Source organism: Marmota monax, unplaced genomic scaffold (genome assembly GCF_021218885.2).
Source record: "Marmota monax isolate L192 unplaced genomic scaffold, Marmota_monax_Labrador192_F-V1.1 WCK01_AAM20220418_F8-fsc00006, whole genome shotgun sequence".
Taxonomy (NCBI): domain Eukaryota; kingdom Metazoa; phylum Chordata; class Mammalia; order Rodentia; family Sciuridae; genus Marmota; species Marmota monax.
Window position 1 is genome coordinate 18,277,045 of NW_026693712.1, and position 17,499 is coordinate 18,294,543.

The 17,499-nt window shown below is 45.6% G+C and overlaps 2 protein-coding genes across 5 annotated transcripts; one reads left to right on the plus strand and one right to left on the minus strand.

Moving 5' to 3' along the window:
* Positions 1–44: 44 nt before the first annotated feature.
* On the minus strand, positions 45–7,817 carry Tmco6 (transmembrane and coiled-coil domains 6). 4 transcript variants are annotated; one of them, XR_006855214.2, is made up of 12 exons: positions 7,650–7,817; positions 7,409–7,521; positions 5,429–5,544; positions 5,148–5,331; positions 4,581–4,685; positions 4,334–4,419; positions 3,993–4,109; positions 3,664–3,775; positions 3,252–3,438; positions 1,295–1,389; positions 812–951; positions 45–551 (listed from the first exon to the last, which is right to left on the minus strand). XR_006855214.2 is itself a non-coding variant. In XM_046460206.2 (12 exons), the coding sequence occupies exons 1-12, from the start codon at positions 7,732–7,734 to the stop codon at positions 438–440; spliced, it is 1,482 nt and encodes a 493-aa protein (XP_046316162.1). In that variant the 5' UTR covers positions 7,735–7,817; the 3' UTR covers positions 45–437. The 4 variants fall into 4 exon arrangements, 3 of the variants coding, with proteins under 3 accessions (XP_046316162.1, XP_046316164.1, XP_058440266.1); XM_046460206.2 differs by having other exon boundaries at positions 812–979; XM_046460208.2 differs by having other exon boundaries at positions 812–979; positions 7,654–7,786.
* A 3,488-nt stretch (positions 7,818–11,305) lies between these two features.
* On the plus strand, positions 11,306–12,815 carry Cd14 (CD14 molecule). Its single transcript, XM_046460210.2, has 2 exons — positions 11,306–11,468; positions 11,558–12,815. The coding sequence occupies exons 1-2, from the start codon at positions 11,466–11,468 to the stop codon at positions 12,674–12,676; spliced, it is 1,122 nt and encodes a 373-aa protein (XP_046316166.1). The 5' UTR covers positions 11,306–11,465; the 3' UTR covers positions 12,677–12,815.
* The last annotated feature ends 4,684 nt before the right edge of the window (positions 12,816–17,499 follow it).

Sequence of the window (17,499 nt, forward strand, 5' to 3'; positions counted from 1 at the left end):
TTTTACCCTATACCCCTTATTGTACAATCACTGAGACAAGGTAGTTTAATACAAAAATAAAGCTTTATTCTTATCAAAAGCCACCAGCTGAGCCAGGTGCAGTGGCCGACACCTGTCATCCAACTACTTGGGTGAGGCAAGAGGAGCATTTGGGAGTATGAAACCAGTGTGGGCAACACAGTAAGACCCCATCCCAAAGGGGGGACTGTAGGGGATGGGGGAGGGGTGATCCAAGGCCTCCAGAATAAATGAGCCACAGAGTCCCCTCTGGGCCATGCTGGGTAAAAATCGGAGCAACTGGGCTCCAAAGGTGTTGGCTTAAGTGCAGGAGCAAAGAGAATGAGACCTCATGATGGTTCTAATATCCCAAAGACGCCATTGTTTACCCCTAAAAGAAGCTTGGGAGGCAGGATAATGTGTGACATTGAGAAACCAGGTCAGCCACGAAGAGCTATCTGCTGGAGGGCATGCACCCGATCCTGAAGCTGGACCTCCTCCTGATGTCTTTCCAGAGCCTGCAGTCCTGATTGCTGCAGGAAGGCCTGGACAGCCTGGGGGCAGAGAAAAAAATAATAATTAAATACTTGAGTCCCCATGCCCTAAAACTCAATTCCCACAACCTCATGGGTTCCACTTCATGGAAGAGGGTGCATTGCCAACAAGATGATGAGTTCTAACCTGCAGCCCACAATAGGCTAGGCTAGCCCAGTCTAGTCTAGAGAAGCAACTATAGTTAGGACTATAAGGTAAAGGAAGTATGGTGAGACCAGAGGTGTCTGAGCTGGGGAGAATAGCAGGGCCAGAAATCTACCTCTGGACGATACAGGAATAGCAGCTGTAGCAGCTCCAAACTCTGGCCTACTACTTCAGTATCAGAGAGGGCCAACATGTTCAGCAAGCAGGGAAGCAGGGGTCCTGGCCACAGCTGCCGGCAGTAAGCTGGACCCTTCTCTGCAACATTGCAAAGAACTGTGAGTACCTGTGGAGAGACATGTATACAGTCCCCAAAAAGATGAAAACCAAAGATTTTAGAGAGAATACATGTAGTGCTGACCACACACCTAGACACTGCCTGGTTCTTTCATATACATGTATTGTAATCCCCATTTTAAGTGAGACTGAAGCTTAAGGTAGGAAAGTGCACTAATCCAATTTAGGAACTCGCCTAAACTGGTCTACCTCTGAAATTATACCACACCACCTGCTAGCTCTCAGCTAACTATTCTGAGGGTTCAGGACTGTTTTTGTTTACACTTTGACAAGGAGGTCCTAGACTCGTGACCCAAATACATACCAGTACACTAACCACATTAGATAGTGGCAACAGCTGCAAGAGGGGCTCAATCAGATCCAAGGAAAGCAAGGAGGTACACAAAGTAGGACTGTTTGCTGTAAGGGAAAAAGTCAGTATGAAGTACCTTAAATTTGGGCCTGAACCACTGTCCCCCAAATCCTATCCACTTTAGACATAGGTAATACTTCCTCATAGCCCAAGCTAAAGTCCAGGTCCTTCTCAGTCTGGAGCAAGAAGTGCTGCTCCAGACTAATGGTCTATAGGGCCCTGTGGATAAGGAATACCTGCCCCTGATGCCATCTCAGTCCTGGGGCATGTGCAGGAACTTGACTTCCTGAGTTCAACAGCCTTTGCCCCTCTTCACAAGGCCCTTAATTACCATTCTCATCTCCCTAGGAAGGCAAGGATTTCAGAGACCTGACTATGATTTTGGGGACCTGAGCTCCTGGATTTCTGAAAAGGCTTAGGGAAGCCAGAGTCTCATAGAGATCCCTACCCTATCATCATCCTTGGAGTCCCCTTCTCCTGGCCTGACTGGAAGTTTAATTTATACCTCTATATCCTATAGTACAGTAGCTTCTGGCTCTGGGGTCTGGCTATCACCAGGGGATTAAGTCAGGAAAAGGATTCCATATTTGTGATGTGTTTGTATGTACATCCAACACCCCATAGATGTGTACTTAGAGTGAGTATGGTGTTTAAGCCCGGGAGCGCATAGTAGGGAATTAATGTGAGCACATCTGTGTGTACTGCAGATATACCCATTCTGTCCCCATGTGTGTTTGAGTCCATGTGTGCCCATGGCAGAGGGTTTTAACTGCACTTCTAGTCTCCTTGCTCATGAGACCCAGTGTGATCACTTATCCCCAGAATCCTGTGTACCGACTAGGTCAGGCAGAGGCCTGGCTGGGTTTGAAGGACAATAAGAGTGCTTCTGTCTTAAAAATGTTTCTGACTGAAGCCTTAGCGGAGCCGTATTTACTTATTGAGGCCTCTTTGGTAAGCCTGGGGAACAAGCCAAGGGCAGGAAGAGTATAAGGCTGATACCTTACTTCCCTATACCCACAAGCAAGGACAGGGATCCCTGAGCTATTCTTTCAACCCACCATGAAGGAACTGGGGCAACTGGAAAGGAAAAGTGCCTGACAGCCATAGTAGATAAAGGGTTCCTCTCCAGGAAGTCATTTCAGGGCCACCTGCCCGTCAAAAGATAAGTATAAAGTGGGAGAGGTTAAGTGCAGATCTTCACTAATGGTCGGCAGGAGGGATAAGTGAAGGGCATCTCCCAGCCCAGAATGCAGGGCCCCTGTTATGGTTTTAGAAGTGCTCTCCCCCATCCTCTAGTCAGCATTTGTTTCCTAACAGCTCTGTTCTCTCCTGCTTTGGTTGTTTGTTTTTTGGTACCAGAGATTAAACCCAGGGGTGCTTAGCCACTGAGCCACATCCCCAGCCTTTTTTATTGTGAGACAGGGTCTAAGTTGCTGAAGCTGGATTTGAACTTTCAATCCTCCTGCTTTAGTGAGTTTCTTTCTTCCTTTCTTTTTTGTACTAGGGACTGAACTCAGGGGCACTCGACCGCTGAGCCACATCCCCAGCCCTATTTTGTATTTTATTTAGAGACAGGGTCTCGCTGAGTTGCTTAGTGCCTCATTTTTGCTGAGGCTGGCTTTGAACCTGTGATCCTCCTGACTCAGCCTCCTGAGCCACTGGGATTACAGGCCTGCGCCACCATGCCCAGCTGTGCATTGGTTTTAATAAACATTTTGGTAATGGTAGAATAAATGAAAAGTAAAATTTTAAAATAAATTTTAAAACTTGAATAAATCTTAAATATAAAATAAGGACTGGGGATGTAGCTTAACAGTAAAGTGCTTGTCTAGCATGTGCAAGGCCCTGAGTTCTATCTCCAATACCACAAAAAATGAAGTTTCAGGTCTGGGAAGATTGTGGTGCATACCAGTGAGATTATTGAGTAGCCAGAGGCCCTCTGGAAGCAGGCTGGGCTGTTTCTGAAGGAAGAACTGGAAGAGGATAAATAAGGCTGCCACGATACGTTCATCTTTGAGTTGCATTTGCCCTCCCACAGCCTCTACTGCCACCTCTGTCAGCAGGTTGCTTAGACACCGGAGCACAGGGCATGCGAGCTGCAAAGACAAGATGAGGGTTAGGTGTGAGAAAGAAGGGGTTATCTGAACACCAGAAGAGAAGAATATCTTCATCTAGAAAAGATGTCTACCAGGCTGTTCTGTTTTTTTGTTGTTTGTTTGTTTGCTTGTTTGTAGTGCTGGGGATATAACATAGGGCCTTGCACATGCTAGGCAAGTGCTCTACCACTGAGCCCCAGCCCACTACCTGTTCTTTTAACTTACCAGCTCCAGTCCTGCCTCCTCCGTTTTCTGGACAGCCCCCGCCAAGTCCAACAGCAGTAGCCCCAGAGTAGACAGAGCCCCATGGGTGATGAGCAGAGCATTATTGACCTGACTTTGCAACAAAAAACAAGCAGTCACTATCTAGGTAATCCCACCTTTAAGCTGGGAAACAGCCTAAGTCTGTGGGTCTCCTGGGCCAAAGAGAGGACCCCAAAAAGGATGAAAACTCACTACAGCAATTCCAAAAACCTAAAATTCAAAGGCCTAAGTGTCATGGAAGGAAGCCCTTTCCCTGGAGTTCTGCAATTTTCCCAACTGGCCTATGTTACCTACAGATGATGTAGTGAAGGCACCAAGCAAACTCCACAGCAACCCCAGGGTTCAGTTTGGGGCCAGGTTGCATCAATCGCAGCATGTGCTGGGGGAGGAGGGAGTCCAGGATAGAGCTGCCAACAGAAGAGCTGTGAGTAGGAACCATGAAGATGTCAATGGTTCCTCCCAAATCCTTTTAGCAAGAGGCAAAGTGTCCAAACCCAAGGCTCTTCCTAGTCAGACATACAGAGTTAAAACGTTCAACAGCTTTGGAAATCAGATCTGATCAGGTATCCATGGGCTATGCTACCAAGAACATCAACCTTGGCTGCACATGTGGAGAAATAATTTTACTTACGGAATGATCTTCTCTGGAGCTTCCTTAGCCTGCAGAAGCTGGGACAAGGCATATCCAAGGGCTTCCAGCACAGCCACATGAGGGGACTAGAAGTAGACAGTAAAATCTGTCTCTGGAAGCTGGGTCATAAGGTCTCCTAAGACTCAGCCCCTTGACAGAGCAGAGACTAGAGCTACCCAATCAAAGCCAGTGGAGCATGCAAAGAGGAGTGATAGGTTTGCCCAGGGAAGAAAAAAAAGGCACTCACCTGGATGCAGGCAGCCAAGGCTGAAACAATGCCCTGTGGCAGGAGCTGCTGTCTCACAACCTCACTCTCCACGATCAGATTCCCCAGTGTATACAAACAGAGCTCCTGAGAGCAGGAAACAAAAACAAGGGCTGCATTCATCTCATGCCACAACAGAGATGGGATAAGAAAGATGGAACAGTCTGGTCCTTGAAGCTTATAAGAGGGTAGCTAAATGATGGGTATACACATTGCTATAGCATCAGGGGAAGCAGGGGGCTTTTTGTTTGTTTGTTTTCCTTGCCCTTACATATAGCTTGAATTGGAACCAATTGGTTTGGTTTTGGAACCAGGGATTGAACTTGCCACACTGAACCACTAAGCCACATCCCCAGCCCCCTTTTTATCTTCTATTTTGAGACAGGGTCTCACTAAGTTGCTTAGGACCTTACTATGTTGATAAGGCTGGCCTTGAACCTGCAATCCTCCTGAGTTGCTGGGATTACAAGTATGTGCCACCATGCCCAGCCCCAAAATCACAATTTTAAATTCTAAGCTCAGAGCAAGGTAGGAGGGTACAGGGCTTACTATGAAATCTGAGCTGTGACCAGAAAGGTAGGTGAGGAGGTAGGAAGTAGCTGGCAGGCAGGCCTCAGCCACCACAGACTGCTCAGAATGAGAAAGCTCATGCAGGCACCGAGCTGCCTCAAGCTGCAACAGGGCTCTGTTGCTGGTCAGGAGCCCAACCAAGGTCCGCATGCTGCCCTCCAGCCTACATGAATGAACACCAGAGACCTGTTAATCATGTGCTCCATTCCCTTTACACTGTCCCCTCAGAGCCCCAGCTGACCCATATCATCCACACAGACCTGATGAAAATTTGCTGTGTCTCAGGGTGCTGCAAGCCTCGACGAAGACTGACCAGAGCCTTCTCTCTCTCCTTTTCCTCTGTACCCCGCTGGGCTAGCCGCAAGAACTCCTGGACCTGAAGCCCAGAACAAAGACAGAACACACAACAGCCAAGAAGCAAGTTCTGAGATCCTCTCTACCCAATTCACCTGGGAGGCCTTCAATATCACACCACCATCCCTAAAACTTGTCATGAATACTAATATAGCTAAATCTTGCAAGGGAGCACACAGGTTGGGAATTAAGAGCGAGTACGAATACCCGCCCTACAACATACCCTATAAGGGACCTGAATCCCAGTTTCCTCACATGAAAATGAGAATGACAGTATCTACTCTGCCTTTTTAAAAGGTTATTTCAAAGGTAACATTTAAACTCCTCAGCCTGGCAAAACCTACTCCTTCAGCCATTCTCCCCATGTAACCTACACTCCAGCAATACCTGGCATGATGTGATTTGTTTTAATGCTTCCAAGCTTTTGCATGACCAGTCCCTCTAGTCTTCCTTCAATAGACTAAAGAGTTTCTCTTGCCAGGCACAGTGGCACACGCCTATAATTCCAATGGCTCTGGAAGCTGAGATAGGAGAATTGCAAGTTCAAAGCCAGCCTCAGCAACAGTGAGTGGCTACGCAACTCAGTGAAACTCTGTCTCTAAGTAAAATACAAAATAGAGCTAGAGATATGGTTCAGTTGGTAGAATACTTGCCTCCATGCACAAGGCCCTGGGTTCAAACCCCAGCACCACCAAAAAAAAAAAAAAGGGTTTCTCTTGAACCTCATGTTTCCTTCCATTATGATAGGTGGTATCATATCACAACTGTCTCCTTCCTTCATTGGTCTGTAAGCCCCTTCAAAGAAAATAACTTTTCATCTTTGTGTACCTCAATGCCCGCCACATTGTCCTGGCATAAAGTAAGCACACAATGAATAAGCAGTATAGGCTAGGTGTTAAGTGCTTGGTAAACTATTATATGAAAGCATGCACAATACAAATACAAGGCATACCCCAGAGCTTGCTGAATGTAATTTCATTTATTCATTCAATAAATACTGAACATTTACTGTATTTCATATACTGTGCAACCATTTGATTTTTTTCTTTTTCTTCCCTCCAGTACCAGGGATTGAAGCTAGAGCCACTCTACTACTAAGCTACATCCCCAGCCCTTATTATTTATTTTTGAGACAAGGTCTAAGTTGCCAAGGCTTGCCTTGAATTTATGATCCTCCTACCTCAGCCTCCTAAATCACTGGGATTACAGGCATGCAATCGCACTTGTCTGCCATCTGGGTTTTCAATGATGGCAAATAAGATAGGAGGATTTTGTGAATTTAGAGTCTAGTTGGAGAGTCAATAAGCAAGCAAATTAGATAATACGATTAATATTCTGCAAAAAACAAACAGGTTGCCAAAATACCAATGCCAAAAGAGATCCATTTTAGATATTACAGATACAAAGTCCTTGAAACAGGAAAGGAATTGGCATATTATTCCAGGAAACGAAAAGGGGGCAGTGGTTGGGATGAGTAAGCTAATACAGGCTGGAGATAGGCAGAGGTGACACCATGATGGGCTTTGCAGGTCACAGGAAGGATTTTGGTCTATTGTGTTTTTAAAAGACCTACTGCGAGTGGCAAATGTAGAAGCTTTTAGGAGGGTGCTGTAATATCCAGAGATGGTGGTGACAAATACGATGGCGAAGTATGTAAAAAATTGTTAAGAGGTAAAAAACGGTCAGGACTTGACAATGGGATGATGTAGAGAGAAGGGACAATTTATTGTGGAGGATGATGCCCCTATTGCTGGTTCGACCCACTAGATGGAGACGTAGAGTGGATCGCGTTCAGGTAGGAGGCAGACACACTTCAAATACTAGTGAGGCTTGGTGTCCGCAGGAATGGACTATAGCGCGAACCCAGTCCTGCCTGGCCCGCTCACCTTGGCTTCTCCCAGAACCGCGGCCGAAGATTCCCCTCCGGCTTCCTCCGGGTCGTCCTCTCTCAGCAGTCTCTTGCTGACCAGTTGCTGCTCCCTCCGCGCCTTCCGCAGTGCTGGGAACAGAATCGGCTCAGTGGGTGAGAGGCGACGTGGACCCAGAACCCGCGGGTCGGAGAGGAGGATCGCCTCCCCCCATCTCCAAGCGCCACCCTCACATCAGTGCTGCCTCGCCCGCCCACACCTGCCTCCCGCTCCCGCCGGCGGCGCCGTAGCTCTTCCACCCCGCAGGCCATCAACCCAGGGCGGCGGGGCTGTCGGGTCCACATGGTAGAGCTGGGGGATATCCACAAGGAGCTCACTAATCTCAAAACAGCTACACACGGCCGTACGGAGAAAAATGGCACCAACTGCGCAGCCGCAGCGCAGAGCGTGGGTGGAGGGACGAAGTGAGGGCGGGGCGAAGTGGAGAGGAGGGGTAGGGCCGGGCCGGAATTCCAAACGAGGGCTGGTTGGCCAAATCTCACAACGCCAGAGACAGAGCTAGGATTCTAACACTAGTTGCCGACTTCTGCTGTCATTGTATTTAATGAGGAGCTGTACTCACTGCTTGGTCCTCAAGGATCTCAGTGATCTAACCTAGCCTTGGGGCATGGCTCAGGCAATCAGCGTATGCCAACAGGATATGCAGGAGGCAGTGTGGTCTGAAGCTTCCTTATTTGGGTTGGGGACAGATGTACAACTACTCCTCAATTAAAAAGCAAGTGTGAGGGGCTGGGGTTATATCTCAGCGGTAGAGCGCTTGCCTCGCACATGTGAAGCACTGGGTTCGATCCTCAGTACCATATAAATGTAAATATATCTATATCTATCTATATATGTTATCTATAGATAGATCAAGTGTGAGAGTCAGATGGGATAGTGCATGCCTGTAATCCCAGTGACTCAGGAGCCTGAGGCAGGAAGATCACAATTCAAAGCCAGTCTTGGCAACTTAGTGAGCCCCTGGGTTCAATCCCTGGTACCAAAAAAAAAAGATTTTCAAGTAGCTATTTCCCTAGAAGTCTAGAAATATGAATTTGCGAGTGCTGTCATAAATGTTTAGCCCTTACCGCCATCTGGGACTCCTGTTTTTTTTGTTTCTGGGTTGTTGTTGTTTTCCCCCCGCCTTGGCAAAACGGGTGATTTACTAATTAATCCTCATTCAACATACTTCCAGCCCTTTCTTCTAGGCACAAGAATTGCCCTGGAAGGAGGGCAGGGAATAGCAAGTTACAAATGGGAAATATTTCTTCTTGGCTGAATGAAAGGCTGAAGTTGCCCTCCAAATGCAGTGGGATTTCCACAAGGGAGTACCCCAAATCTTTACAAATTAGGTTGGTTTTATTGAAAGCACTAGGTGCCAGAGTGATCAATCCAAGGCATTTATTAGAGGAAGGTAACTACTGAGTGGGCAGCAGTGTCCTAACCTAATTACAAACTGCAAGAGAAAGATGTTCTACCTATATATGTTCATAACAAGGAAATCAGGGTATGGAGTTTATATGAGAGGTTAAGGAATTTGGCTTAGATTCTGGGCTAGTTTCTTTCAGTGTTTTGGGCAACAACCTAAATACCTTTACTTGTGCCTGGGAATGCTGAAGGCCCTGGCTTGGGTTCAAGCCTTCAGGGGAAAGCATGCAGCTGATCAGGTCACAGAGCCATCAAAGCACTTGGTATTTCTTAGTTAAGATGAGAGAAAAAGTGAGAGCACCTTGAGGACCCTACAGGAAATTTACATTTAAAATATCTTGTTTTCCAATTTCAGGAGAGGAAATGAGTACTGTGAATAAATGATAGAGCAACTAGGTCAATATGTGTCTGTTAAACACCTGTTTTTTGTTTTTGTTTTTATGGTGCTGGGCATTGAACCCAGGGCCTTGTGCATGCCGGGCAAGCAGTCTACCAACTGAGCTATATCCCCAGCCCTGTTCATTTGTTTTTGGTTTTGGGGTGTTTTGTTTGTTTGTATTTTGTTTTATTTTAGATACTGGGTGGGGATTGAGCCCTCGACACTTTACCACTGAGCTACATCCCCAACCCATTCCACCATGCGACCAGCGCACTGGTTTTATTAAAGAGGTTCTTGGCATAAAAGTTAGCTAGTGAGATCAAAATAAAACACACAGACTCAATTACCTTTTTCTATGACCAGGTCCGAGACAGCTCTCACCTCTCTGGTTCACACCTCGAACCACCCGGTAGGGCAGCAAGGCTTACTCAGGGCTAGCAGGAGAGAGGCAGAGCACGCCAGGGAGTGGCTTTTTATTGGGGAACAAGAAATTCAGGGGAAAATTCCATCCAATGAAGGTCGAGGGGGGCAGCACTCCAAGGTCAGGGTCAGTGATTGGCCTCAGGGTCAGTGGTCAGTCACACCCCCACTTGGACAGGCTCTCGCACCAGGAGAGGGTGGGGAAAGCTCCGACACAGTTTAGTCAGAGCGCCTCACACCCAATCCGGGAGGTGTCCAATCATGTGCTAGAATGGCTTCCCACACAACCCTTTTTATTTTGAGACAGGGTTTTGCTAAGTTGCTGAGGGTCTCAGTAAATTCCAGAGGCACCTTGCACCTGGCCTATACACCTTTACTTTTTTTTTTTTTTTTGGTAGATGGAAACAATACCTTTATTTCACTTATTTATTTTTATGTGTGCAGAGGATCGAACCCAGTGCTTCACACATGCTTGGTAAGCACTCTACTGCTGAGCTACAACCCCAGCCTCCAGACACCTCTACTTTTAATAAAGTTATTAAATAAAGGAATAAATAAGGGGGGAGGAAGAAGAGTTATTCTTCAGACCAACTTCCTTTTCTCAAAGCTAGTTGTACCCTCTTTTTAAAATATTTTTTTAATTGTTGATGGACCTTTATTTTATTCATTTATTTATAGTGCTGAGAATCGAACCCAGTGCCTCACACATTTTGAGGCAAGCGCTCTACCACTGAGCCACAACCCCAGACCTAGTTGTACCCTCTTAAGACAACAGATGAAGTTCACAATCTCTTCCACAAAACATCCAATTAAATATTGATAAACCCACTCTGATTCCCTCTTAAAATTGGAAGCCATCTCACCACAAAGACATAAAAGCTAATTTCGGCTTTACTATAAATTACTGCAAATTCTGAACTTGCTTGGAATGTCTGCTCGTGCCTTGAACTCACCCATGCCTGGCTTTCCCTGACCAAATAGCAGCCCTCTCTGAAACTTTAGTGAGGCCTCATAAATCTTGGCCTTCCGTGGCCAGAAAATGACCCTCTCTGAGGCTCTAATGACCTTCATAAATTCTGATGTTGGGCCAGCAAAAATATAAACTAGCATTTATGTTATGCTCGTCAGAGTTTTGTTATCTATAACCTTCCCCTTTGTGTAACTTTCTAAAAGCTGGGTTGCAAGAAAGCTGCAGGGCTGTCTTATTCCCATGGTTTTTTTTGGGAGAGGCAGTCCGGCTGGTCGAAATAATAAGCTTGCTTTTAATTGGAGTCAGTGGTCTTTTCTTTGCACCCTGGTCTAACAATATCTGAGGAAAATCAAGGACTTGGATTTGGGTGGCCAGAAGATAATATTAGCCAAGACTAGAGAAAAGTAAGGAAAACCAATTTGACTGAGTCCCTGGAATATATACCAGGAAGCAAAGGTGCTGGCTTAAGACTTAAGGCACAGGGGATCATCCATTCCCCATTCCTGCCAGACAAGCCTGGGGCGCCTGAGTCATTCTGCATTGCCTGGCACCGGGTGTCTAAATGCCCTCAAAGAATTCTTCCTGGTTCAGCCCCTCTCCCTGCATCAACCTTCACTTGGAATATTTCCTAGAAGGGAAGTGCGTAGGGCTATTGGCAGGAACAGATGTGGTGAAGTGACCAGGGTTCACAGAGGAGGAAACGGAGTGACATCACAGGATTGCCCAAACTCTTGGGGCAAACAGAATACATAAGCGCATGGGACTGGAAGCCGGAGAGTGCCGCCAAAGCCATTCCCAGAGCCCACTCAGGCCATAGAGGCTTTCAGGATTTAACAACCATGGTGAGTTTACGGTCTTGGGGTCGAGCTGGGGGCACCTGAGGATCTCTGGGGACTAACGGGGACCTCCCTGACTTTTGCTGTCTCTCCAGGAGAGCGTGCGCTGGTTGTTGCTTTTGCTACTGCCGCTGCTGGATATCTCTGCAGCCACTCCGGATCCCTGCGAGTTGGACGAGGACGACATCCACTGCGCCTGCAACTTTTCGGAACCGCAACCCGACTGGTCCAGCGCCTTCCTGTGTGTAAGTGCGGTTGATGTGGAGATCCGTGGCGGCGGCCGCAGCCTGGAACAATTTCTGAAGCGTGTCGACATCGACGCAGACCCACGGCAGTACATGGACATGGTCAAGGCTCTACGTTTGCGGAGGCTCACGATTGGAGCTGCACGGGTTCCTGCTCTACTGCTATTCGGCGCCCTGCGTGTGCTAGGGTATTCCCGCCTCAAGGAACTAACTCTAGAGGATTTAGAGGTAACAGGCACCATGCCGCAGCCTGTAGGAATCCAAGGGCCTGGGCTTTCCGTCTTGCGCCTTCGCAATGTGTCCTGGACTACAGGAGGTGCCTGGCTCCCGGAACTGCAGCGCTGGCTCAAGCCGGGTCTCAAGGTACTGAATATTGCCCAAACACACCCGCTTGATTTTTCCTGCGACAAAGTGCTCACTTTCTCGGCCCTCACCACCCTAGACCTGTCTGACAATCCTGGACTGGGAAAACGCGGATTGATGGCGACCCTCTGTCCCCACAAGTTCCCGGTCCTCCAGGATCTAGCGCTACGCAATGCTGGAGTACAGACGCCCAACGAGGTGTGCTCTGCTCTGGCTACAGCTGGTGTGCAGCCCCACCGCCTAGACCTCAGCCACAACTCGATGCTCGCTACTGCAAAACCCGAGGATCCTGGGTGTGTCTGGCCTAGCGCGCTAAACTCCCTGGATCTGTCATTTGCTGGGTTGGAGCAAGTGCCTAAGGGACTGCCGGCAGAGCTCGAGGTACTCAATCTCAGCTGCAATAGGCTAAATAGGAAGCCACGGTCAGACGAGTTGCCCAAGGTGGGTAACTTAACACTGGACGGAAATCCCTTCCTGATTCCGGGAAACTCCAATCCCAGTAGCATTGTCCCCTCTGGAGTAGTCCCAGCCTGTGTGCATTCACCCTTGGCGGTGGGGATGTCAGGAACGCTGGCTCTGCTCCAAGGGGCCAGGGTCTTTGCCTAAGGCCCAGAGGAAAAGAATCCATAGACTTAGATTGCCCTGGCTTGGGGGAGCACCATCAGGACAATCAGCACTTCTGCCTCAGAACCAACCCTCTGCCTCACCTTTATTAAATCTTAAAGGATGGACCGATGTAATTCAACAGACCTTTACTGGGTGTCTGCTGTGTTCTGGGCTCTGGGGTGAATGCGGAATCCATCATACTATAACTTTCTTCATCCCTACTCCCTAGAAACCTTGCCTACCCTTCCAAGAACTACAGGGACAGAAAGAACAGCAAAACATTGCCTGGCTCGTGGAGAAATAATGAATGCTTGTATAGTCAGGGCTTTCTGAGCAGATTACTGGAACTTAGGTTAGTGGATGTTTAATGGTAAACATATAATGGAAGACACAAAATGTTTCCTTTCCCACACACTGTCCAAAAATCAAAGGTAATAAAACCCAGAGTCAGCTGGGCGAGATAGAACATGCCTATAATCTCAGCAACTCAGGAGGCTGAGGCAGTAGGATCACAAGTTCAAAGCCAGCCTCAGCAATGTAACAGGGCCCTAAGCAACTTAGTGAGATTTTGTCTCAAAATAAAAAACAGAAAGGGCTGGGGATGTGTGCCTTGGGTTCAATCCCCAGTACAAAAAAAAAAAAAAAAGTCATTTGCTTCCCTGCTTCCTCCCTCACCACCCCTTCAGGGAAAGGGCAAAAGTGCCTCCCTGTCCTATATAAACTTTGAATTTCATCATTTCAGGGGTTCTCTCCTATAGTGTAAAACTAATTTGTCCCCACAGGTACAGTAGTCTTCACTATGTCACTCCCCAAGTAAAGGATAATTTCTTTTTCCTTTTTTTTAAAAATTTGTTCTTTTTAGATGTATATGAGTAAGGGGTAATTTAAGCAGGGGAAATGGATACAAGGTACAATATATCTCTGAATCAGAGATCTGTTTTATTGATACCTAAGTGGATAACCCATTTAGATTGACTCTGATTTGCAAACAAGATAACATATCAGATCCTTCACAATAAACAGAATCAACTCAGAGATCTAGGATATCAGCCATCAAGAAGGGCTGCTTCTTTTGAATCCTTTTCTCATTACAAGGAGGCAGCCACATATATCAAAAAGCTAATACCTACTGGAGGGAGGGTAAGGAACAGGGGTGGGGGATGCATATAGTTCAGTGCTCCTGTCTGCCTTAGGCCAGTGTCTAGAGCCTCATGGATAGGAATGAGAAAATTAGCATTGGTGGGAGAGTTATAGAGGTCAGTAAAACCAGACTCAAAGAATGGCAAAATACAACTAAATTAGCTGGAAACTCACTGGAGTGTTCCCAAGGGACCATCTACCTGCCTGCTGGGAAGTTTCTAGTAGAGTTAATCACCCCAAGACATTTTTTTTACATTTGAATAGCTCTGATCATACTTCATGAAATAGTTATAGAGCCCCTGTTCCACTTCAGGCCCCATATTAGCTTGGTATACAGACCAATCATAACACATTTGCCCTCAGGGAATTTTCTCAATTCAGTAAGGGAGGTAGACACATAAAAGTTAGTTGTGATTCAAGAAGATGGAGAAATCATCTCCACAATGGGAGGTAACTCAGGAAGGATTTGGAAAAGATAAAACATGTAATATGTATTTTGTGACATGACTATCACTTCCTCATGAAGGACATCCCAGGCAAACATAGGCAGCTTGTTAAAAGGCTCAGAAATCTGAAAGCAGATGACCAGAACTGGGAACTGTACCTGATTAGGTAGGACTGGAGATCATTTTGATGGAGTCTGGAAACATTAATTTATTCAGTGCCTATTATGTGTCAGGCATTATACTAAACCCTGTCTGCCTTAGGCCAGTGTCTAGAGCTAGTTGTATGGTGGGTATTATGAACTGAATGTTTGTGTACCTGCAAAATCCATATGTTGGCGCCTTAACCCCCAGACTGGCAGTATTTGGAGACGGGGATTCCAAGGAAGTAATTAGGTTAGTCCTAAGGGTGGATCCTTTTTGGCAAAATGTGTCCTTATAAGAAGAAACATACAAAGCACACATGCTCCCTCTCTCTCCCCATATATGCTCCAAGGAAAGATCATGTGAGGATATAGTGAGGTAGCCATCTCCAAGGCAGGAAGCAAGCCCTCACCAGAAACCAACCATGCTGGCCCTTGATCTTGGATTGCTAGTCTCCTGAACTGTGAGAAACAAATACCTGTTGATTAAGTTACCTGGGCTAGGGCATTTTGTCATGATAGCCTGAGTTGTCTAACAGAAGATTTTCAGAGAAGTCCTCTCAGATAAGGAATATCTGAGCGGAGATCTGGGTGAACTGGAAACCAAGCTTGAGGATAATATGGGGAATATAATTCAGGCAGAAAAAAAAATCAAAATGCAAAGACCCTGAGGTCTTTGGGAGTTAAAGGAAACAGCAAGAATGCCAGTGTGGCTGTATCAAAATAATAAAAGTTGGAGAGGGGTAAGAGATAATATTAGAGAGATATCAGGGACCAGGTCATGTAGGGCCTTGTAAAAAAAAAAAATGCTACTCAAAGTATGGTCCAAGGCAAATTGCTATTACTTTATTCCCATTGTATTTCCAGGGCTTAATATAGTGTCTGACACATGATGGGCACTGGAATGCATTAATATCTCCAGCTTCCATCACAATGATCTCCAGCCCTTGTTATTTCTGCACTATAAGAAGTACAAAGGTCAAGAAAAAATGTGTTTTGCTGGAGATTGAACCCAGATCCTTGCACATGCTAGGCAAACATTCCACTATGAGCTACACTCCAGTCCCTCCCCTTTTTGGCACTGCTGGTGATCAAACCAAAGGCCTCATGCAAGACAATATGGAAAAAGAATAACAGGGCTGGGGATGTGGCTCAAGCGGTAGCGCGCTTGCCTGGCATGCGCGGGGCGCTGGGTTCGATCCTCAGTACCACATAAAAATAAAATAAAGATGTTGTGTCCACCAAAAACTAAAAAATAAATATTAAAATATTCTCTCTCTCTCTCTCTAAAAAAAAAAGAATAACAAGGCTGGAGGACTCACACTTTCAGATTTTAAAACTTACTACAAAGCTACAATAATCTAAATAGTGTGGTACTGTCATAAACACAGATATCTAGATAATGGAATAGATTCCAGAAATAAACTGCATCTATAATCAATTTTTGACAAGGGTGTCAAGTCTGTTTAATGAAGAAAAGACAATTCTTTCACCAAATGGTGCTAAGGAAACTGTATGCCCACATGGAAGAAAAAAAAAATGCGTTAGCTTTTTGTTGCTGTGATCAAGTTACCTGACAAGAACAACTTAGAAGAGGAAAAGTTTATTTGGGGCTCATGGTTTCAGAGTTTCAGTCTATGGCCTATGGCTCTGGGCCTAAGATGAGGCAGAACATCATGCCAAAAAGGGTGTGGTGGAGGAATGCCAGTTTAACTCATGGCAACCAGGAAGCAGAGAGAAAGATCAAAGTGCAGGGACAAAATAAAAAACCCAAAGTCATGACTCCAGTGACCTACATCCTCTAGCCACATCCAACCTGCCTACAGTTGCCACTCAGTAAGTAGTTCTTTCAAATTATTAATCCACCAAATGGATTCATCCACTGCTTAGGTTATAGCTCTCATAATATAACTGTTTTACCTCTGAACATTCCTGCAGTGTCTATCACATGAGCTTTGGGGGGATAACCCATATCCAAACCATAAAAAGAATGAATGCTCAAGTAGCTCAAAATTATTAAAGACTTAAATGTAAGATCTAAAACACCTAACTCTTAGAATAAAATATAGGGCAAAAACTTTATAATGTTAGGTTTGTCAGAGATTTCTTGGCTATGACACCAAAGGTATAGGAAATTTTTTAAAAACAGGCAAACTGGACTTCAAGAAAAACTTAAAAATTTGTGCATCAAAAGACATCACCAACAGAGTAAAAAGGCAACATATAGAATGAGAAAACATGTTTGTAAATCATATATCTGATAAGGGATTCATGCCCAGAATATAGAAAGAGCTTCTAAAACTCAACAACAGAAAAACAAATAACCCGTTTCAAAAATGGGCAAAAGACTTAAATAGACATTTCTCCAAAGAAAATATTTATGTGCCAAATAAGCACATAAAAGATGTTCAACTAATCATTAAGAAAATGCCAATCAAAACTATAGTGAGGGGGTCAGAGTTATGGCTCAGTGGTAGAGTGCTTGCCGGGCATGCATGAAGCACTGGGTTCTATCTTTAGCACCATATAAAAAGAAACAAATAAAATAAAGGCATTCTGTCCATCTGCAACTACCAATTTTTAAAAATTAAAAAAATAAAAAACCACCATAGGCTGAGACAGGAGGATAGATTGGGCCCAGGAGTTTGGGGGTGTGGTACACTACACCAATCGGGTCTCTTTACTAATTATCAGTAGTGGGATTGCACCTGTGAACAGTCATTGCACTTCATCCTGGGAAACATAGCAAGACCACATGTCATAAAAACAAAGAAAAAAACAAACTACAAGGAGACATCGCCTCCTACTTATTAGAATGGCAACTATTCAAAAGAAAAGAAAACAATAAGCCTTGGCAAAGATGTAGAGAAATTAGGACCCTTGGGCACATGTGGGAATGTAAATTGGTACAACTACCGTGGGAAACAAATCTCCATGAGTCCAGGGGCTGTGTCACTTGCATTCGGTTTACAAAGAAGTGCTTCCATAAATCATGGCAGGTATTCCATCAGTCTTTACTGAATGATTAATTAAATGAGAGCAGTGGGCTTAGGGCTGGGCATTGCTGCGCTGAGGAAAGAAAAGAAAACACTGAATA

Excerpts from the sequence above, each read along its gene's own strand:
- Tmco6 (XM_046460206.2), bottom strand. The coding sequence starts at position 7,734 with ATGTGGACCCGACAGCCCCGCCGCCCTGGGTTGATGGCCTGCGGGGTG. Across the intron at positions 5,545-7,408 it reads CGGTTCTGGGAGAAGCCAAG|GTCCAGGAGTTCTTGCGGCT; the intron begins GTGAGCGGGCCA and ends TCTGGGCTTCAG. Across the intron at positions 1,390-3,251 it reads GCTACTCAATAATCTCACTG|CAAACAGTCCTACTTTGTGT; the intron begins GTATGCACCACA and ends TTTCCCTTACAG.